The sequence below is a fragment of the Patagioenas fasciata genome, chromosome 19 (genome assembly GCF_037038585.1).
Source record: "Patagioenas fasciata isolate bPatFas1 chromosome 19, bPatFas1.hap1, whole genome shotgun sequence".
NCBI classification, from domain to species: domain Eukaryota; kingdom Metazoa; phylum Chordata; class Aves; order Columbiformes; family Columbidae; genus Patagioenas; species Patagioenas fasciata.
The window spans coordinates 2,332,851-2,355,208 of record NC_092538.1 but is presented as its reverse complement, the minus strand read 5'-3'; the positions used below and the strand labels follow the sequence as shown (position 1 = coordinate 2,355,208).

At 56.7% G+C, this 22,358-nt stretch overlaps 2 protein-coding genes across 2 annotated transcripts in view; one reads left to right on the top strand and one right to left on the bottom strand.

Annotated features, from left to right (window-relative positions):
- Nucleotides 1-64: 64 nt before the first annotated feature.
- On the bottom strand, nt 65-8,596 carry LOC136109879 (C-C motif chemokine 4 homolog). Its single transcript, XM_065852857.2, has 3 exons — nt 1,247-8,596; nt 857-971; nt 65-412 (listed from the first exon to the last, which is right to left on the bottom strand). The coding sequence occupies exons 1-3, from the start codon at nt 1,470-1,472 to the stop codon at nt 313-315; spliced, it is 441 nt and encodes a 146-aa protein (XP_065708929.1). The 5' UTR covers nt 1,473-8,596; the 3' UTR covers nt 65-312.
- Nucleotides 8,597-9,678: 1,082 nt separating this feature from the next.
- HIP1 (huntingtin interacting protein 1) overlaps nt 9,679-22,358 on the top strand; it is a 53,181-nt gene continuing 40,501 nt past the window's right edge. Inside the window, exon 1 of the mRNA XM_065852848.2 lies at nt 9,679-9,861. Coding sequence (XP_065708920.1) covers nt 9,745-9,861 — 117 coding nt within the window. The 5' untranslated portion in view covers nt 9,679-9,744. The remainder of the gene's footprint in view (nt 9,862-22,358) is intronic.

The window sequence follows — 22,358 nt, the reverse complement described above, 5'->3', positions numbered from 1 at the left end:
CCCCTGCCCAGCCACCGCTGTCCACCACGGCCTCTGAAGCATCTCAAGAGCCAGTGCGAGAAGCTGCAGGTTTTGCTCCTTTTTATTATACAAAAATAACTTCAAGACAATCAGTACAAATTAGAATGAAAAGTTTCACTGAAAATGCCAAATAAATTAAAAAAACCTTTGTGTAAGCTTAAATAAAAGACTTAAAGAGTGTATTAAATAATGTGCCAAAATCATGGGTAGTAAGAAAAGAAGGTTGCATCTTGGAGGTGCCCACGAGAGAAGGTCCTTGCAGAGCTCATGTTGGAGGGAGCAGGGCGTTGCTCATCCACTGCCTGCCTTGTCCTTCAGGTGCTTCACGAGGTCCTGGACCCACTTATCACTGGGTTTGGCACAGACCATTTTGTCTGCTTTTGTGACAAATCTGCAGAAAGACATCCAGTTGAGGAGAGGAGACCACCTGCTCCTTGCCGTGGTGAACCCACCAAACCAGACCCTCCTATAGCTGCAGGGAAACACGGGGTGAGAGGCTGGCTCAATGTCACTGCAGGTGTCCTGTTCTCTGCCGTTTACGCCACTTCATCCCCGGCATGCCCACTGCAGCCAGGACACCGTCCTGCCTGGGTCCCGCTCTCTGACGATGAGGGGGTGACCAGCAGAAGCTCTTTCAGCTCAGCTCTAGTACAGCGGTCCAGAAACCAGCTGCCTGAGATGTGGGATTGGCCTCTGAGATGTTTCCAGGCTGTTCTAACCTGGGAGAGCCCAGCCTGGTGCTTTCCCTTGCCAGGATGGGGGGTGACATGAGGTTTCCTGGCGCTGCCACCCTTCAGTCGAGCAGCACCCCCAGGATTTGGGCAGATCTACTCACATCACGGCGGGCTCGGGGCAGTGGCTGCCCGTGTGCTCATGTCCCCGCACACGGCTCCAGGGAAGCGCTTTGGTGAGGTATTGAACACAGCAGGGACCAGAAAAGTTGACAGAAACTGGAAGAGAAGTTTTCTGATTAAACCAGGCCAGAAAAAGCACCAGTAGGGAGAAGGAAGGTCAGAAGACCAGAATATCCCTGCTGGGGAAGGTGCTGCTCCCACCATGGGCACCGCTGCCATCCTTCCCTCAGGAAGCCAGTGAGCAGCAAGACGTGCCTCTCCTTCCCACAGCCCATGCTTGCAGGGAAGAGCTGCCAAGCATTACTAGACCTTATACAGCAGAAAGAAAGAGGAGAGAGCTCCTCGGAGAGGAGAGGAGAGCTTGGACTCACGTGTAGAAGAGGAGACCTGGTAGCAGAGGACAGCCACAAAAAGCACAGCAAGGGCAGCTCTGGAGGCTTCCATGCTCCTGTTGGGTGGAGATGAACTGCAGGAGTCAGGCTGGACTGCAGCAGAGCTCCTCGCCGTGCCTGCTGTGGGGTCCCCAGGTTCATCCCATTTTATAGAGGGAGATGGTGAGCGAGGACGGAACACGCCGGAAGCGTTGCTGAAACGCATGACACAATGGAAGAAGTGCTGTGTCAAGGGTGCCACGAAGGGCAGTGCTCGGAACCTCAATGAGAGCAGCACCCTGACATGGCGTATTATATAACGATAAGATACCAGAAATGATAGAGAACAGGATATGAGTTCTCCTTTCCTTCCCCCTGACCAAAGGATTCTGTAGAGAACCTCAAAGCAGCGATTCAGAAGATTAGCAGAAGGACCTTTTGCCTGGAAGGCACATGATGGCAACGGATGGAGAATGACCAGAATGTCACACACGCATGTTTCCTAGAATATCTGCATCAAAAAGTGGGGACAATTCACCCACAGCGACTAGCGCATCACCTCCAGGCATGGTGACTCCAGCACTGCCCTGGGCAGCCTGTTCCAATGCCCCACAGCCCTTTGGGGAAGAAATTGTTCCCCACATCCAACCTCAACCTCCCCTGGTGCAATTTGAGGCCGTTTCCTCTCATCCTGTCCTTGGGAGAAGAGCCCAACACCCTCCAACACAGCCCAGCCCTTCCCCTCACTCAGGGGTTTTTCGGAGGTCTGTTCTGCAGCCCTGACCATCACGGCAGAGATGCCAGAGTGTTGGAAAGATGCCAGACTGTTCATCATGGCTCCATCCTTGCTCTAGGTCAGCTGTTGGGGGAGGTGACATTCCTCCCTGCTCTCCTCCTTGTGCTGCTCTGCACTCCAAAGCCACCCACTGCCTCCCTTTGCCCTCTCCTGCTCGCTGCAATGCAGCTCCTCAGGGAAAGGTGGTGGCCGAGGCAGCAGCCAGCGGCTGGGAGCCACCAGACATTGCAGAGAAACCTGGGCAGAGCTCGGGGCACCGTGGGGAGAGGGAAGATGGATGCCACATGTCCCTCTGCGACCCCAGACCAAGTAATGGAAGGCTGCAGGGGGGACCACGGGGACCATGTTGGGGTTTGGTCTCAGATGGAGAAGGAAGCTGCCCTGGGCATTTTTGGGAGCTGCATGGGACAAGCCAAGCCACAAGAATTCCCTGTGTGCACTGACCCCTGCAAGTCAGAGATATTTTTCTCCGTCCATTTACTTCCCCTCCCAACCACGCATCCACGCGCTTGTTCCTGGGGAGCAGAGCCCGACCCCCCTGGCTCCAAGCTCCTTTCAGGCAGTTCAGAGATCAGAAGGTCTCCCCTCAGCTCCTGTTCTCCAGCTGAACCCCCCAGGTCCCTCAGCCACTCCCATCACACTTGTGCTCCAGCCCATCACCAGCTCCGTTGCCCTAAGAAGGTGTAGGTGAAGCTGGGTGCATGGGCAGGAGCTGCCTGGACCACACAGGTCCCTTGCACACCCCTGTCCCCACAGGACTGGCCATGCACAAGTGACGGACGTTCAGCCTGAGACAAGAGACACGACAGCTTGAGGTGCCCAAGATATCAGCCCAAGACTGACACCCCCCCTGAGGCAGCAGACGGCAGATTGAGGCTGGGGGAGACGGGTCTGCCCGAGCAACAGGCTGGGGAACCACATGGAGAGATGAGATTGACATCAGACCGAGAGGAGATGATCATGATGCGCTCATGACCTGCTCACCCAGGTACCACCAAGGTCTGCCGCTCTGGTAGCCCTGCTTCTGCATTTCTACTGGTGCTTTCACACCCAACATTCGCACACATTACCCATTCAGACCCATCTTAACGTTCCTGTTACACATCACCACACAGGGACGAGAATAAACCTGAGAGGAGGAGAACAGGCTGAGGGATGAGCTGGAGATGTCCTGGCTGATGCAGCTCACACCAACACAGCCCAGCTTGGTGCTGCTTTTAGCTGAGTGTTCTGGATGTTCTCGCAATATTCAAATATGGGTTTGATGGAAATGTCAAATCCATTCTTAAAAATCAATATTTTCTATCGGGAATATAAATGCGCCTAGACATTTTCAATGAATTCTCTCTCCTTTCAGATACACCAGGCTGTATCTCCTGCTCCCATTCATCGCAAAAGGAATTCTTGGAGGTTTTGACACTTCTGTTATTCCCCCTATTCACTGTTTTCCTCCCCTCTGTTCCTTTCTTGAAGGAAGATTTTGTATTTCAGTCTCAGCTGCTCCTTCCTGCCAAGACAAATAATGCAAATCTCTAAATATTTTGATTTCTAAAGCCTCCTCCATATCATACATCCTAAATAGTAGCTATTTACGGAGTCTGTGAAACCTCTGCCTTATGGTGCATTTCAGCTTTCGATAGAAACCACACATGGTATCTTTGGATTCACCACCCGAAGAGATTTGGGATGCAGGAGGAGTCTTTTCTTAGCTCTGGAGGCAGCGGCTCCACCACATCGGCTCTTCGCTTGGAGCCGTGTCTCGGGATCACGTTCTCACAGCCCCTGGGAGCTGCCAGATCACCCATATGGGAAACGCTGGTTTTAACTGGGAGCAAATCAGCTGGAAATAGAGTGACGGGTGCAGCCAGTGAGCACAGGGTGGTGCAGCTCCCAGGACAAGCAAGATCTCAGATGAGATCCCCCAGAGGGATCAAGACTTTCCAGCATGGGAAGGGGAACCGTGCCAGGCAGGATCTGATTGAAAAATGCAAAATGAGTGGCCTAGAAAGAAGAACAAATAGTGATTATTTGCTGTCTCTCCCAGAGCAAGAACCATGAACCAGCATATGAAGCTGGCAACAGCCAGGTTCAAAAGGAACAGAAGGAAGAGGCTCTTTATACGGGAAGCTCCTGCCAGGGGACATGGTGATCACAAGGAAATTTCCATGTGTCTGAGCCAGGGCTTGGATTTCAAAGCGACGAACTCAGGGAGATTTGTAAACGAGAATGGTTGGAGGCTGGGAGTGCATTCAAGGGAGGCAGCACAAGTATTTGCCTTTTCTTCAAGGGATCTGCTGTGGCCACATCTGGATACACTGACACTGAGCTCGAGGGACCCTTCGCCTACACCCCGAGACTGTTCATATCTGATTCCCTAGGACAGCGGGTCCCGCGGGATTGTCAGATCCACAGCGCAGCTTGTGAAACTGCATTGGAATCTCTGGACTGAAATTTATATATCAGGATATGCCTCCAGATGAATATTTTCGGTAAATGTCAGCAGAAAGATGACAACCGTTTCTAAGCACACAGCAGAAATATACTGCTGCAGTTTGTGCCATCTTCCCAGACAAATCTGGGGTGCTCAAAAAAGCCCCGCTTTTGGACCAAGAGCCTGAAGAGCGGGAAGTGGTCAGGGGCTGCATCAGGATGCGGCCCTCACAGAAATGTGGAAATACATCCCCAGACAGATGCCAAATTCCAGCCACATGTACGTACGCGTTTCCCTGCTGCTGCCCTGAGCACCGAGCACCAGCAGCCTGCACTGGGCAGGGCTGGTTTAGCTACGGCAGCAGAGGTTCTGAGAAACCAAAAGCAAAACCATCTGGGTTCCGGCTTTGAGAGACCCAGGACCTGGCATTTCTGAGCACTTGGCATGAAGTGGTACTTTGTCCTTGCGAAGTCTGCCTCCTGTTGTCTTTAGATGGAGGTACCTGGGATGTCTGCAAGTCAGAGACTGAGATTACAGGAATCTAGAAAATATGGACAATCACAGAGCAGTTTGTGTTGCAGGGCCCTTCCCAGCTCCCCCAGTGCCCCCCTGCCATGAGCAGGGACATCTTCACCAGCTCAGGTTGCTCAGAGCCCCGTCCAGCCTGGCCTGGGATGTCTCCAGGGATGGTTCATCCACCGCCTCTCTGGCCAACCTGGGCCAGGCTCTCACCACCCTCAGGGCAACAATTCCTTCCTCATGTCCAGCCTGAATCTCCCTCCTTTAGTTTAAACCATCACCCCTTGTCCTATCACAACAGGTCCTGCTCAAAAGTCTGTCCCCATCTTTCCTATCAGCCTCCTTTAAGTACCAAAGGGCTGCAATAAGATGCTCCACAAGAGCACTGGTGAACATTTGGTTATGCTCATCCCGTAATGGGTTGACAAGGACAGACTGGCTCTCCCGTCCACACCTTCCCGCAGCCCCCGGTCCCACACACAACCCTGCACACCCCACGTCACACAGAGAAAACCTCTCCTCACTGGTCACGTCCTGGCAGCCCAAGACTGCCTCATAACACAGAAGCAAAGCAAGTTCACCATTTCCTACCATGCGAGAGACCAGCCTTTCCTGGGCGAGGTTGTCACCCCCAGGGCCCATGCTGGGCTCCGGGCGATGCTCCAGCTGGACCTGCTGCCCATGCAACGGGGAAGCTCTCCAGCAGATGGCAAACACTGAACAGAGTCTGGTCCATCCTCTGACACCCACTCTGAGCTATTGATCCCATTGATCAGATTCCTCTCAGCTTCTCTTCTCCAGCTCAACAGTCCCAGCTCTCTCAGCCTGTCCTCACAAGATGTTCCAGACCTCTCGGTACCTCTGCAGCCCTTTACTGGTCTCCCTCCAGTAATTCCTTGTCCTTCTTAAACTGGGAAGCCCAGAACTGGACGCAGAACTCCAGATGCCGCCCTCATATGGAGTCTGGACCACCCCCCTGCACCCTCTCCCTGCACCAGATGGGCACTTCGGCTCACAGGATGTTTTTGTCCCAGGGTCTGAGCAAACAGCCCTGTCACCAGGGCAGGGTTATGTCTGTGGTTGCAGGATTGCACTTGTGGAAGGCTCAACACAGCCACTGCCCTCCCCTGCACACCTTTCCAGGTGATGTGCCCTCCAGGGTCGCCTCGTCTGCTGGGTGGGCTCAGGAGACTGTGCCCTGGTGTGTCTGAAGGGGCGACTGAAGGGGGTCACCTCCAGCAGGGAAAGGCGAGCAGGATGTTTGCCCGGAGCCCTGCGCCCACCGGCACTGGTGCATCCGGCTGGGTAACAGAGGAAGGACTGTGCTGCGCTCTGAGCCTCTGTGTTCCTGCAGGAACAAGGGGGATCTGTGATCTGTGCTGTCCCTGAGCCCAGGCCAGCCCGCGGGGTGAGGGGAGTCGTGGCAGCACCCTGGGGCTGTCCCGGCTCTGGCTGGGCAGGGGGGAAACAGGAGCCTCCAGCTCTGGGAAAAGAGCATCCCCAGCCCCGGTCAGGGCACACAGCCCCTCCTGACTCCCCTCCTGCCACTTCTCCCTCTTCACTTGCAGGTCCTTTGGATTGAGACCAAGCTGCAAAGCAACATCCTGGTGGAGAGGGAGCAACCCCTGTGGGGGTGTTTGGGGTGAGCACTGGGGAAGGTGCCCTGCGGAGCCCTGGAATGGGGGAAGGACCTCCGCTGGTCCCCCTGCCCAGCCTGAGCCAGCACCTGATGGGTGCCACATGCTGCCTGAAGGGAAGAAGAGAGGGGACACAGCATCCTCTGCATGTCCCAGCAGCCACCAGGCCCGTGATCTCCATCCTGCAGACAATCCACGTAGCTACTGAAAGCAAAGGTGACCATGCTCCACAGCCCAAGGTCTCCTGTCCAAGCAATGTGAAAGTAGCTGCACTGGACTGGGTGGCACTGGGGAAGTGAGTTTCTGTCCCCACACAGGTCAGACACCCCCAGCACAGGCTCCCCCTTCGCCCTTTGCCTCCAGGCTGCAGTCCAGCCCTTTGGACAAGAGCGAGAGGAGCACAGAGCAACCAAGCAGATGAACCCCAGCCGGTGCCCAATCCACCTTCCCTGCACATCAGCCCTTCTCCAGCATCTCCCCATGGAACTCGAGGCACAAGAACAAACCTCACACAGCAACAGCCCTGTGCCTCTTGCAGAGCATCTCTCAACCTGCCCCAAAGCAAGGCAGCCTCTCCTGCCAGGAAGCAGCCCCCAAACCCCTGCAGAGCAGCCTAAAAATGAAGCACATTGTCCCACCGGGAGGGAGCCTCTCAAAACCCTGCAGAGGAGCCAACCAGACCCCAAGGTGCAATCCAGGGGAGCCACTGGGTGGACTGGGCCAGCCAATGGTGGAGTGGGCTGGATCCCAGCTCCATCCTGTCACAGTCCGTGTCTTGGAGAATCCAGCAGCAGCCGGCAGAAACAGCCCGTTCTGGCCCGTATCCACCCACCTTCCTCTGCTTCTGCCCAGACAGGAGTCCCCGGTTGGCCAGCCCAGGTCCCACAGTGGACAGTCAGCCCTGGCCATGGCAGAGGAAGACATGACTCTGCTCTTCAGCACGAGGAGCAGGTCACACAAGCCTTGCGGCCCCTCTGGGGGGCTGAGGTCCAGGCCCCCAGACACAAGGACCTTCCTGCCCTCTGTCAAACGCCCTCCTCTGTTCTTTGCTTGTCTCTATTCGGCAATTATTTCATTTCTTCAATTATTAATCACCTCGCTGTAACAGCAGCTGAATTAAACCCATTAAACCTCCTCTGGGACCAGCCGCAAGGAAGGAGGCAGGTTTCCAGAAAGTACATTAGAGAGAAGGCAGACAGGGAGCAGGGGTGGGAGGAGATGGCCCAGCTGCACAGTGTGGGCCCTTTCCCAGCAGCTGTGAGTCTGATCTCCAAGGCACAGAGACGGGTAAGGTCTACCACACAAACATCCGACCAGGCAGCTCCAGGAAGGTGCTTGTATGGCAATTGTTTCAGCTGAAAAGTCAGCCACAAAAGTGAGTTACACAGGCAGAATTGCTTGCACAAGAGCTCCTGACAACCCACATCCTAAAGAGTTGTTCCCAGATTGCCCCATCGCCCCTGGCAGCAGCAGACGGGATGGTTTGCAGAGTTGCTCCCCACCTAAAGCAAAGACACTGATTTTGTTTGATCTGTTTTTAAGGATCCAGGAACCCGCTGGCACAACCCCCTTTGGGACCCCTGGGGATTAACTGGGGAGCAATCCCAGAGAGTCCTCAGGCTCTCTGCAAAAATACTGATTTGCCCATATTTTGCAGAAATGTTCAAATTCTGGCAAAGGCCCCAGTGGGAAATTCACCTCCCAAGTGGGATGGGATCCCCGCTCTGAGCCACAGCCCAGCAGTTCACCGGGCTGAGAGAGGGCAAAGAGCAAGCCCAGCACAGACCCCCGATGAGCGGAGGGGCAGGAGACACAAGCCTGGATCAGGTTATGCAAAAGAACCTCAGCCACCAACCTGCCAGCTGGGCAGGGAAGCGAAAACCTGCTCTCACCTCTCTTCACTTGTTTTTCAGACATCTGTAACCATTTTTGACCCCCCTGCCATTTAAATGACCCACCCTCCCAGCTCTGCTCTGCCAGCGGTGCCCGCAGCTGAGCCCGCACACCCCCAGAGCCCCCCACCCCCCGGCTGACACGAAAGGCCCAACAGCCCCCCCACACTGACCCCCCGCCCCCCAGCTCCCTGCCCCGGGCAGGACCACAAAGCCCCGGGTCCATCCCGTAGCTCAGCAAAGCCGGACAAACGCTGCTCAGCGGCTCCGAGCAGCGCAGCCAGCACCGCGGGCCGGAGGGACTGGGCGATACAGGGGAGACCCCGAGGGCCACCGGAACCCGCCGGGGCTGGCAGGGTCGCACGTGTCCGCGCTCCACCGCGTCCTGGAGGGGGGGAGGGGGGGCCGGGCCGCGGGGTGGAGCAGCCCCGCACGTCGCGTTGGGGCTGGGCTGGGCCGGGCCTCAGCACAACCGGAGCTGCGCAGGCCGCACACCCGGGCCTGTGGGACCTCCCGGCTCCGGCCGCAGCTCAGAGCCCTTGGGCTCAGGTTTCCCGAGCCCCGGGGCTGCACCGGCTCCGCACAGCCCTTCCCGCCCAGAGCGCGAGCGGCCTCTCAACCCGGCCCGAGCCCCCGGCGAAGTCCTCAGCGGCCCGGCCCGGCCCGGCCCGGCCCCGGCCCCGGCCCCGGCCCCGGCCCCGGCCCCGCCCCGGCCCGCCCAGCCCCGCCAGGGGGCGCCACCCCGGGCACGGGCGAGGCGCGAGTACGGGTAACGGGGTGTGAGCGGCAAGCGCGGGAGCCAATCATCATAGGGCCATGGCAGGGAGGCGTGACCACGGGGCTGAAGTGGGCGGTGCTAAGAGGGCGGTCCCTGAAGGCGGCACAGGGGGCGGGGCTCTCGCGGGGAGGCGGGAGCTGGCGGTGAGCGGCCTCCGGTCGGACCAGTGAGCTTGGCGTTGGTCACGTGAGCTGCCCGCCTGGGTCTGCTCGGAGTCGTCCCTCCCGGGAGGCTCCTCTCGAGTGGCAGTGATAGCGGCCAATCAGAATGCACGGGCGGAACGGCGGGCGGAGCCGCCCTGCTTGGAGGCGGTGCCGGTGGGGCGTGCCCACGCTTGAGTGGCAGGTGGGCGGGCCAATGGCGCGGGATCCGGCCAGCGGCGGCGCCGAGCTGAGCGGTGGTGAGGGCGCGGCGGGGCCGGAGCGGCGGCGGACGCGGCGGGGCCATGGACCGCGTGAGCAGCTCCATGAAGCAGGTGTCCAACCCGCTGCCCAAGGTGCTGAGCCGGCGGGCGGGCGGCGGCGGCCTGGAGGCGGAGCGGGAGAGCTTCGAGCGTGCCCAGGTACGGGGCGGGGCCGCGAGGCGGGGCCGGGCCGGTGGGCGATGCTGACAGGTGTGGGGGTGCCGCCCGAGGAGGGCGGGGCCAGACGGGGGCGTGGCTTCTCGGGGTGGAGCCAATCAGGTAACAGAGGTTGCTTCAAACCGGGCAGGGCTGGACTGTGTGGGCGGGGCTGTTTTCAGATGGGCGTGGCTTAGTCGAGTGGGCGTGGCCAGGCCAGGTGAGCCGCGGGGGGCGTGGCGCCCCGGATGGGCGGGGCTGGCTCGAGTTGGCAGGTATGTCGGTGTTGGGATGACTGGGTGGAGTGGGAGGCGGGGCTAATCCGAGTGGGCGTGGCCGAACCAGGTGCACTGGGTTGACTCCAGTGGGCGGGGATGGCCCAGGTAGGTGAAGATGGCTAGAGTGGGCGGGGCTTTCCTGAGTGGGCGGAGCCAGACAGCCCAGCCCCGCCCATGGGGGCAACGGGTCGCCAGGGGTGGGGGGACACAAGTCAGGGTCCCCCTGGGCTGTGGCTGAACTTTCCCTGTGGGACTGTGAGGGAGCAGCCCAGTGGGTGGGTCCTGGGCTCCCCCCTGGCCTTGCCTGCGGGGTGGGGGGCAAGCCCAGCTGGCTTGGGTTGCCCAAGCGGGATTTGGCCACCAAGCCCAGCTGGAGCCGCATGTGGTGCCCAGGCCCGTGCCCTCCCAACACTCCATCCTGCATCCTCAGAGCCACCCGCAGGACACAGGAGCCTCTGTCCCGGTTGGCTGGAGGGACAGGGTGCAGCTCTGTGACAGGTGGGGTCAGTCACCCCCAGAGACATCCTTTGCTGCTTGGGGACACTGGCATGGGCAGGGCTGGGACAGGGACACTGGCATGGGCAAGGGTGGGACAGGGACACTGACATGAGCAGCGGTGGGACAGGGACGGCCCCTGTGGGCTGCTCTTGGGAAGAGGCACCAATGTGTTGAAGAGCAGCTGTAGTTTGCTCCTCGTCAACCCCCAGAGTGTCTGGACAGGTGTTTCTGCTCTTCACCTGTGTTTTAAGCGATGGCTCAATGTCCTGCACAGAGGGGAAGGTGCTGGAGGGGGACATCAGGGGTGCTTTGGGGCAAAAAGCTCACTATTTGGGGCAAGGGTGTGTTTGGGAGCAGCTTGGAGATACCTGGACAAACTGTGGAGATGATGAAGAGGGACGAGGGAGGCGTTGGGAACAGCTGGTACCTGCTCTATGTCCAGGGAAAGGTGAAGTGGTGCTGTCCTGAGTGCAGGGGGAGAGGAAGGGAAACTGAGGCAGAAGAGGGGCAGTGGGACCAGCTGCTCTGGGAAGTGGGGAAGCAGGACCTGGGTGAGACCACAGCATGTGAGTGGTGGCTTGGTAATTAAACTAACAACCAAGGATCACCTCTGAGGAGCTTTTTGCACGAACATCAGAAATGAAGGTTGGATATGAGATGATGCACAGGGAGTCGTCTTACCTTCCTTGCTCGAGTTACCTCAAAAATCAATTATTTATAGCACTGGGGCTGGAACTGGGACTAGGCGGTGTGTGCGATCGCCTACCTGGTCCCGTGGGTCAGCAAACGAACCCGCGGGATCCCCGGAGCTCCCACGTGCTCCCCAGAGCCGCTGCTCCCCGGGACGGGCGGACCCAGCAGGGACACCGGGCTGGGCTGGGACAGCAGCACCTGCGGCACCGGCACCGCGGCCCCAGCGCCACAGCTGTCCCGCTGGATTCCACCTGCGTGTCCGATGTGCAGACAAATGGCACCGTGTGTGTTTTACAGAGCTCAGCCTCTGCCTGGATTTTCATTCTTCTGTGTGTTCAGTTCTGTGCAATTTCCCATCTTACTCTTTTATTTTCTTCATAATTCTTTCTTTCTCTCCAGTTTAGGGAACTTGCCAGGCACCCTCAGATCTTCCACACGTTGGTCATCCGCGGGTTTTGTCAAACTTCTGCTTTCTGATGTTTTTCTATAGAAACTTCGTGGGTTTGGGGGTTTCTTTTCTTTTTTTTTTTTTGAAAGTGACTTTTCTTAAGAAAAGTTTAATCTGTTAAATGGCCTTTAAAATGCAGATTTTACCTTTGTTTCTGCATGTACAGGCTCATTCCCTCTTCCCTCCCAAACCTGCCTGTCTCATGACAGCAGCACAGTTACCAGGAAGACTGTTCTGGGCTCAAAGAGCCAAGAATGTGTCCAAATGGGTGTTTGGTGAGCCCAGGTAACACCTGCTTGGGTTTGGCACCGCCTGATTTCCATGGTCTGAGACTCAGCTTGGAAAAATGAGAGTGCACTATGAAGCTCTGGTGGTGGTGGGACATCCCCATGGCGGGAAGGTCTGGTGCTGGGAAGCTCTTGTGGTGGTGGGACATGCTGGTGGTGGGAAGCTCTTGTGATGGTGGGACATCCCCATGGTGGGAAGCTCTTGTGGTGCTGGGACATGGTGGTTGGATGCTCTTGTGGTGGTGGGACAGTCCGGTGGTTGGAGATGCTCTAACAGTAGTGGGACATTCTGGTGGTGAGAAACTCTGGTGGTGGGATGCTTTTGTGGTGGTGCTCAGGTTGCACAACAGCTCTGCCCTGACAACATCTGTCTGTTGGCTTGGGAACGAACGGGAATGAATTTCCTGGTGGCCTCTTTTCTTCTCCCACGGTTGGTCAAGTGTCTCAGTTTTCCTGGTGATGCAAATGTGAGAAACCCGAGGACGCGCTGAAACGCGATGTCCCTGCCCTTGTGCCGCTCCGCGTGGTCTTGCTGCCTGCGGGGCGAGATCTTCTCAGCGACAACCGCAGAGATCAGGCCTCTGGTTTGGACACACGCCCGAGGGCTCCTCTTTTGCTGTCAACGCTGATAGTTTTCATGGGAAATTGAGCAATAAGGACACCAAATCCTGCCGTTCTGCAGCCCCGCAGATGCGCGGCCGTGGGGCTGCACCGCTGCCATGCAGGGATGGGTGTTGCAACGACTGTTGCCCTTTTGCTGGTGTTTCACTTGCTGGGATTCAGCGCTGCTCGTTGCCTCAGCTGCGGTGGGATGAATCTTTGAAAAGAGCAAAGCTCACTAAGGCAGGAGAAAAACCACCAAAAGTGAAAATTCTGCCATATGCTGAGAGAAATGTTTATATGTCGCATGGTATCTGAGCCTGGCGTTTGCAGCCCCTGCAAGTTCTCCTGGTTGTATGAGGAGCGTGTCCCGGCGTGGCAGCTCTGCGGGGAAGGTGTGAGCTCTCCTCATTGCTCCGAGATCCTCCCCCTGGTCTCCTCCCTTCTCACCGCACTGCTCTCAGTGGCATCGCTGCACCGCGGTGGTGCTGAGGTTCAAATCTCATTCTGCGCTGGCTCACTTGGCTGGTTTGGTGAAGACCAGATGTTCAGGGCTTGGGTGAACCAGGATCTTGAGGGTGAAAACGGAGTCAGAAGGATGCAGGTCTTCCGAGGGCATGGAGGATGCTCACCAGGGTGAAATGCTGGGCCGTGCTGCTCCATCGCTCATGTTTCAGGCTGCCGGGGGGAATTTCCCTTCGTTCCCAGCAGGGACGTGTCTGGCCAGGCCGGGTGCTGCCCGGTGCTGGCGGAATCACAGGCTCCCCGAGCAGAGCCGGGGCCAGGACACTGCAGGTGGGGGACGATCTCACTCCTGACCCAGCGGGATTCTGCTCAGCTGCTCCTGCACCGGCCCCTTCCCTCTTTTGGGAAACGGAACACTGGAGATGGACACGTGCTCAGAAGGTGAAGACAGGGAATCGTAGCATCATTTCAGTTAGAAAAGCCCCTCAAGATCATCCAATCCAACCATAACCCACCCCCGGCACTGCCCCATGTCCTGAGAACCTCATGTCCGTCTGTCCAACCCTCCAGGGCTGGTGACTCCAGCACTGCCCTGGGCAGCCTGTTCCAATGCCCCACAGCCCTTTGGGGAAGAAATTGTTCCCCAGATCCAACCTCACCCTCCCCTGGCGCAACTTGAGGCCGTTTCCTCTGCTCCTGGCGCTTGTTCCTGGGGAGCAGAGCCCGACCCCCCTGGCTCCAAGCTCCTTTCAGGCAGTTCAGAGATCAGAAGGTCTCCCCTCAGCTCCTGTTCTCCAGCTGAACCCCCCAGGTCCCTCAGCCGCTCCTGTCACACTTGTGCTCCAGCCCCTCACCAGCTCCGTTCCCTTCTCTCAACTCGCTCCAGCACCTCAAGGCCTTTCCTGGTGTGAGGGGACAAAAACTGCCCCCAGGATTTGAGGTTTGGCCTCCCCGTTCCCAGCACAGGGACGGTCACTGCCCTGGGCCTGCTGGCCACACCAGTGCTGTAGCAGCCAGGTGCTGTATCAAGAAGTGTCCTTGGAGTCCCAGTGGGACCTTCACTGAGCTCAGTCCTTGTTCCTGCCCCTGTGGTTTTTGAGCAGAAGGACAGCACTATGTTGTGATTGCATGTTGTGTTCTGGGCTGCAAAAATGACAACACAACTCTCCCATATTCCCCTGTCTTGAGCATTGCTGTGACACCCCAGCCGTGCTTCGGTGTGGTCATGGGCTGCCCAGCCCAGAGATGGCACTGGGTCCCGGTGCTGGGAACGTCCATGCAGTGCAGGTGGTGCCTGGGGCTGTGAATGGGAACAGAGGTTTTGTGCTTGTCCCCAGAGCTGGTGCTGCTGGGCCTTTGTGCACCGAGGTCACCCGCCCATCAGGGTCTCTGTGCCCTGGTCCACTGGGGATTAATCCCAAGTCCTCATAGTGATGGGTGCTGGGAGAAGATACTTCTTTAAAATTCCTCCAGAAAACTAAGAAACTTGCACCTTATCTTCTCTGAGTGTGGTTTTTTTTGCCCTGAGAAAGTCACCAAGTAACAGAGGGGAATCTGGACCGCTTGGGCTGCCCATGGCCACCAGCTTCTCTCACCGGTTCTTCCCCACTCTGTTGCTGGAGGAGCCCGCTTGAAAACCAGGTGTGCGGAGCCCATGTGGGAGAGGGAGAAAATGTATCAGCCACAGAGGGATGTCAAATGAAATGGGTTTTTGTTTTTAATTCCTCCCCCAGTGCTGGTTTCTAAATTCTTTTGATGTGGGAACCCAAATTTTTCACAGCCAAATGCAGGTTGAAAGCAGCTCCGTGCACGTCCTGGCCACCGTGGCGGGTTGTGCCACCTTCTGCCACTGTTGTAGCCCGACCGCCACCGCTAATGCATTTAATCCCTTTCCCCCATCATTTAACATTTGGGAATACGGCACAGCAGCCCTGTTGGTTTCAGACCAGACCCGGTTTGGTACGACTCGCAGTTGCGGAGGAAATACCATTTTACTCCTGCAAAAACACACAATTTTTGTGGTTTGGGTGCTGCAGCGCCAGCAGCTTTGCCAAGAACTTCAGTTCTTACACAGGAAATGAGGCTCCTTTCAAAGCACCAGAGTGGGGCTATATATATAGCCTCTCAGAAAAGATATTTAAAGAAACATATTGACACTAGGAAGAACAGGAAAAAATAGCTCCGGGCTGCGGGGAGCGAGGGCTGAAGGCAGCTGAGCCCGTCCTGGGGGAGTAGGTGGTACAGGGGATTAATTCACGGCTGTTTCATCTGCAGGAAAATGAGCTCCCGTGCTTTGTGCTGGGCGAACCCCTGTGCTTTCAGGCTCCTGTCTTTTAATCGGAATTAGAGGTGTTTGGGATTGAATACAGCTTCAGCAGCGAAGAAATGAGTCATCTCATCTCTTTTCAGCAAGTCCCTCTTAGGAACTTATTTCCATCCCCAGGGAAAGAAAATAGTTCGTCTTTTACCAGATTAGGGGCTGCTTTGCTTTTTAGTGCAATCTGGGGTGGAAGGGTTTGGGTTTGATTTTTTTTTTTTTTAAATGCATGCAGAAATAACTTGAGTTTTTTAATGTGGTGATGGACTCCAGAAGCAGCCGAGCCCCAGGAGGAGAAATAAGTTTGGTACTGAAAGTGGGGGACACCTGCCAGCGAGTCCAGGGGCTGCTCCGGACAGGGACGCAGTGCTTTTGGAACAAGTGCCAAGGGGGTGGTGGGGATACCAAGGGCTGGGGATCGTTTCTGCCCCCAAGCCCCTTTGCCCCTCGCTCAGCACTGGCCACCCTGGTGGCTTCAGGAGGCTCTTTAAAATCTGATCTTTAAAATACAGATCAGCGCGAACAACGTGAGCGGGGCGTTGTAATTCTGTGGCTCTGCGGTTGGGAGAGCGTTCCCCGCCGAGGCTGCTCCGCTGGTGAGCACGGGGGCTCTGCCCCCCGAACTCCAGCCTGCGTAACTCCCACCTCCTGCAAACCTGTGGGAAAGCAGCCAGCCAGGGGGATTGTTTGTACCCAACTCCTGTTGGAGGACTCAGGACAGAGCGTGGCCTCTCCGCCAGCACCAACAGCGGCCCCTGAGCCTGGGGAAGGCGCTGGGGAAGGGCAGGGGATGCAGTGCTTGTCACAGGGAGGAGGTGGCTCGTCCCAGCATTGCTGTTCCAGGGAAACACCTCTGGACAGACCAAAGCGAAGAGGCTGAAGCTGCAGGAGGGACAATTATTTTGAAGATCCGAGAAGCTGAGGATGGGGAGAAGGTGCCCGTGGCAGCTCCCAGCGCCTCGTCCCGTGGGTGCGACTGGGGCCAGGCTGAGCGTCGCCTCCCCCAGCACCGTTCCCGCTCGTCCCATCGCCCATCTCCGGCTGTGGAACTCGTTTGGTGCCGTGGCTGGTGGGCGAAAACGTCTGCCCAGCCTTTGTGCAGACCCTGAGCTCAGCAGACACCAGGTCCTTGGACGCATGTATTTCTGAGCCAAAAAGCTGGATATGTTTGTAACTCCAAGCGAGTAAGAACAGGAGCAGTGGCTGGAGCCAGAGGTTGCCACATCTTTGCAGGTTTGTTCTTATGCAAACCTCACACCTTAACTTAAAAAAAAATTAATTTTTTATTTAAAATGTATTTTTTAATTAAGAATATTGACAATTATGTTTGTAAAAAACATAATCAGCACACAGCCAGCAATGCAGGCAGGAGAGGAGGCTTTGCAGGCTCAGCCTCCCTGGGCTGGATCCTGGCACAGCATGTGGAGAATCGACTTAAAACCTCTCTGGCCTAAAGGGATTCAGCCCCTCTCCACTGTCCCTCGAGGGTGGCCCACGCTGGGACGATGGGGACATGGGGCCAGCAGCTGGGGGTGGCGCAGACGCTGGAGGAAGGGCTGGATCCTGGCCCTGGTCTCTGCCACCAGCTCGGCTGATTTCTTTTGCACAGTCACCAAATGTGAACACTTCCTGGGGACAGACTGTTCCCCGGCGACAGCAGGAACCAGCCGCGCAGCCGGTGGTTTAGCCCGGCTGTGCGAGTCCCAGCCCACGGCCGGACTAATTATACATTGTGTGCTGTTCCGGGCTGATGGCGGTGGAGGGTAAATGATCCCTGGTCTACAGGCAAAAGGCAAAGTTACTTGCTCCAAGGCATATGCAGACATTTAATATTTTATCATGGATTCACTGGATGGTTTGTGTTGGGAGAGACCTTCACAGATCACCCAGTCCAAGCCCTGCCATGGGCAGGGACATCTCCCACCAGACCAGGTTGCTCAGAGCCCTGTCCAGCCTGACCTTGAACACTTCCAGGGATGGAGCACCCACAGCTTCTCTGGGCAGCCTGTGCCAGGGTCTCACCACCCTCACCGTGCAGCATTTCTTCCCCATGTCCAACTTAACCCCATCTTTGTTCAATTTAAAACTGTGTCTTAGCACACGGAGCTTCCTTTTGTAACCACAGAATTTCGGTCCCTTCTTTTGGCTGGATGTTTCTGCTGCTTGATGAGCTTCACGCCAATGGGGAGTGCCAAGTGTAGGTCTGTCATGGTCATGGTTGGTGATGTCCCATGGGGACGGGCTCAGCCTGGCCACAGCTTCCAACCACATTTTCAGCCCAGCACAGAGGTGCTCCGGGCGGTCCCTGTCCCCACTGTGGGCTGTGCGGTGGCCTTGGCCATCAGCTGTGTCTCGCAGCCTGTGCCTTGGCACACGCTTGCTGATCCCGTCTTGCCCGGCCTTGAGCCGGCCATGCCGGGTTGGTGCTGGGACAAGGGGACACCGTTGCTTTTTCTGTTCTCAGCAACACAAAAACCATCAGCGCGCTGGCTGCAAAAGCTGCGTTACTGAGAAATCAGGGAGCCGCGCAGCTCGTTTGGCTTTATCCCACTCACAGTGATGCCGCCAGGCTTTCTTTATGGCTTGGTCATGAAACTCAGGTTGTGTTGTGAGGTTGAACTTGACTTGCCCAAATCTGCCACCCTCTGAGTCTTGAGGTGGAGAAGACTCTTTGTTTCTTCACTGTTGAGCAAACTCACATCGAATCGCTGAAGCTGTGGTTACTTTGCTGCAGGACTTTCGTGATTTTACACGCTATTTTCCCCCAGTCTGACTGGTAGCCAGCTTGATGTGATTACAGTAAATCCCAATTTCACAGCATCAGCCTGTGCCCTTCCCAGCTGGGATTTTGGTCCCGCTGCCCCAATGCTGCAGCAAAGCCCATTGGCATCTGGATTTCTGTGCCCTGGGGGCTCTACCATGGTCCAGCACCCACCACTCGTCTTTCCACCACGTTCATGGCTTTGCCAAGTAACCGATTCCCGCGTGGGACGGCGCAGCCCCTCGGCTGGCACCTGGAGAGGGCACATTAAATATTTACCATGTCAAAAAGAGGCAATTTGCAGCAAACAAAGGGGCCCTTTTGAAGAACAGGCTTCTCTCGCCAGAGCTGGGCTGGAGAGTTGCTATTTATTGTTACCATTTGTCTCTTTTATTCCGTGTGAGCAGCTCAGCACTCTCTTTAGAGTGCATGGCATCGCATTTTATTTTAATTAGCAGATGCCGGCTGGAAAATAGTGTTTTCCAGTCATTGTGTTCACATGGAAGTGAACAAGAATGCAGGGTTTTGTAAATGCAAATGGTGTTGCAAGGTGCTTGTGCCAGAACATCAGGGACACCCAGGAATTGTCCCTGCTCCTTCTGAGAGCACAGAAAGGGTGATGGGGAGGTTCAGCAACGACCTTCACCGCCCTAGTGATGCGTCCTGAGGTGCAGCTCCCGCCGGCAGCATTCCTCCAGGAGCTGGGCGCGGGAGGGCTCCAGGTGGGGTGGCAAAGAACAGTTTGCATCTTCTGCACAAGCGAGATGTGGCCCTGAGGTCCCCAGCCTGCTGCCGGTGACGGTCGCAGTTCATCCACTTGTGGACTAAGTGCAATCACTGCAGTTCACTGAACCGGGAACCAGTCACCGCTTCTGCATCTCCATGGGCTTGGCAGCAGGTCCCACGGGTGCTGGCCCTTGTCCTTGCTGACATGCCCTCAGAACTGCTCACAGCGAAAGTCTCACACCACCAGGTAGTGGTGTTTGAAGATTTCATACATTCATAGGATCATTTTGGTTGGAAAAGCCCATCAAGATCATCAAGTCCAACCATAACCCACCCCTGGCACTGCCTGATATCCTGAGAACCTCATGTCTGTCTGTCCAACCCTCCAGGGATGGTGACTCCAGCACTGCCCTGGGCAGCCTGTTCCAATGCCCCACAGCCCTTTGGGGAAGAAATTGTTCCCCAGATCCAACCTCAACCTCCCCTGGTGCAACTTGAGGCCGTTTCCTCTGCTCCTGGCGCTTGTTCCTGGGGAGCAGAGCCCGACCCCCCTGGCTCCAAGCTCCTTTCAGGCAGTTCAGAGATCAGAAGGTCTCCCCTCAGCTCCTGTTCTCCAGCTGAACCCCCCAGGTCCCTCAGCCGCTCCCATCACACTTGTGCTCCAGCCCCTCACCGGCTCTGTTCCCTTCTCTCAACTCGCTCCAGCACCTCAAGGGCTTTTCCAAGGTCTTAAGGCGATGCTGAAGTGGAGGCAGCAGGAGACTTTGACTTATGCATTGAAGAAGTCCATGTAGGCTAGGAATGGCTCCACCAGAAGTGATGACTTCTTCAGTGACTTAATTGACTTACTCAATGCAGAAGGAGCCATCCCTTCTGGTGGAGCCATTCCCAGTCCATGGCCTGGCAGACATCCCAGGTTTTCCCAGCCAGAAAAGATTTGTGCACTTCACACATGGGAATGAAATGTTCCGACAGAGTCAACAAGGTTTGACTGCTCCCGTGGAGGTAAATACTTGCATGGAGAGGGCAAAGTAGGTATTTCTGAGTTAGCTGAATTTTATGGTCTCGTTCTATTGTCTAGAACTTGCACGGTCTATACTGTCCTGCTGGGACACATGGGGCAGGTGTCAGGTGAGGTTTTTAGCCCCTTCAGCAAGGAGCTTTGCTTTGGTGCAGCTCATTCCTCCCGGTGGTCCCAGGAGAGGCTTTGTGCCCAGCCCTGCTCACCCTGGCACCCACCACAGGTGTCCATGGGTGTCCCAGTGTCCCCTCCAAGCGCAGGGCATCTCATCCCTGCGGAGACCCCAACTAGTGATGAATGGGAGGTGACAGGCAGCACGGGGTGAACTGGACCTTCCCCTCGCACAGGAGAGTTGGGAGGCACTGGGGTGACTTGGGCCACGGCACAACCAACATTTCGGTGGGTGGGATCCACCCTGGAGCTTCTGCCGTGCCCCACAGCTTCATGGGCACCTTGAAAGGCAACGCCAGCTGAGGACATGGGTTGAGTGAGACCATCTCACGGCTTCGCTCTGCTCCTGGTGCGATGCTCTTGGCCACGACGCTCCCCTCTGGTTTGTCTGCCCGCTGTTGCAGTCCCGCTCCAGCTCTGTTGATAGCTCGGGCAGAAGCGCCTTGAGCTTCGGCATCGTCGGGGAGGCCGAGCACTCGGGGAGGAGCTGCAGCTAGAAATAGGGCTGCTCCCTGCTTATGCATTCCAGTTTTATTATTTTTGTAGCTGAGATGTCCAAGTTTGAAGAGTCCCACCGCCGCAAGCGCCGGGCTGGGAACCGTGTCCTGCATTTTTTCCATTCAGATTGGGTCTTGTTCTCCTTCTCCTCATTCCCAGTGCCCTCACACCAGCTGCTGAGCCCTGGCGAGGTGTCCGTCTCAGGGATGGGCCCTCTCACCCCTGCCTGGGTTTTCTGTAACCCCCAGATTTCACCCCTTGGCGCAGCTGGTTTGGCAGAAGAGCTCCCAATGCTGGCGGCGTTCACCCAAGCTGCAGAAGTTGATAACATCGGGGGGGTGGATGAGTGATCAGGTATTTGCTGAAGCTGCTGCGTGGTGAGCAAAGAGCTCAGACAAAATGTTCAGCGATTTCTGCCCGCTGGGAGGGAAGCGAAGCTTCTTCTGCTGCAGGACCGCCAATAAACGGGAGCAAAAGAAGAGCACAGCCTGACAAAACTGGGATTTTGGCCCTTGTGCAGAGCTGGGCAGGGTGCGGGTCTGGCACAGGCTCCCCCGGACAGCCCCATACATAATTAACTATGTCACCTCTAGACTTCTCCATTAGTGTTTTGGTCATGCCACAGGTTCAGTCTTCCCCTCCTAGAGTTTTTATCACCCGGGAGCCATTTCGGGTCCTGCTGCCCTGGTGGGGCAGGAGGGCTGTGGTGGCCGGGACGTGCTGATGTGACACTGATGCTGGGACAGTCCGAGTGCCTCCCAGCCCGTTTCCCTGTCCTGCCAGCAGGAACACGCATGTTTTCCACACCCAGACCTCGTTTTATGCCCTGGGTTCCTCTCCAGCCGCGGTGCCGGCACTCACAGGAGCCGGACAGTGCAACCCTTTCTTCTCGGGCTGGGTAAACCGAAGGGCGTGCTGGCTCGCGCTCCGGCCAGCACTGTTTGTTTTCAAACGAGGAAAATGAGTAAAAACTAATATTTGGATCTCAGGAAGGGATTTCGCAGCCTTTTGCACGGAGTCATTGCCTGCAATTCCCCGTTGGTGAGCGTCAGACAGGCAGCAATAACACATGAAACACCGTTTCCTTTATACGCTGGGGTATTTTTCCAGCTCGGGCTCCACCCTGTGTCCCAGCGGAGATCCCAGCCCTGCTCCGCGTGTTCCCGAGCCGTGTCCCACACCCAGCGGCGGGCGGCACGCCAGATGTGCGCAGCTGGGCGGTCATGGCACATCACCTGCAGCGGGGAGCACCACGGGCACCGGAGAGTGTGTGACCCACTGGTGCCTTTGAAAGAGAACACAGAAATCTTGCACTCATGTGCCAGAGTGGGATGGGTCTCATTTGCAGTGAGACACCCAGCAGAGAACATCCCTGGTTCCTCTGGCCCGTCCTGCTCCTGCGCACGGAGCAGACGCCTCATCGCCGGGCGCTGAGCGCGGTGACAGCGGCACGAACAGTGTGGGGTGGCCTGGACACGGGGACGGCTGCTGGGGACTGGGGATTGAGGACCACGGCAGTGGCTTAATGAGGCTGGATGCTCATTCTGGAGAAGAGAAGCTCCAGGGAGACCTTATTGTGGCCTTTCTGGACTTAAAAGGTGCCCATAAGAAACATGGGGACAGACTTTTGAGCAGGCCCTGTTGTGATAGGACAAGGGGTGTTGGTTTTAAACTAAAGGAGGGAGATTCAGGCTGGGCATGAGGAAGGAATTGTTGGCCCTGAGGGTGGTGAGAGCC

Bases quoted from the DNA above. Each gene is read 5' to 3' on its own strand.
- LOC136109879 (XM_065852857.2), bottom strand. From the start codon at position 1,472: ATGCGTTTCAGCAACGCTTCCGGCGTGTTCCGTCCTCGCTCACCATCT. The intron at 972-1,246 runs GTGAGTCCAAGC...CTTCTCTTCCAG, and splicing joins CCAGGTCTCCTCTTCTACAC to TTTCTGTCAACTTTTCTGGT. The intron at 413-856 runs GTGAGTAGATCT...GTCTTTCTGCAG, and splicing joins TGCCCCGAGCCCGCCGTGAT to ATTTGTCACAAAAGCAGACA.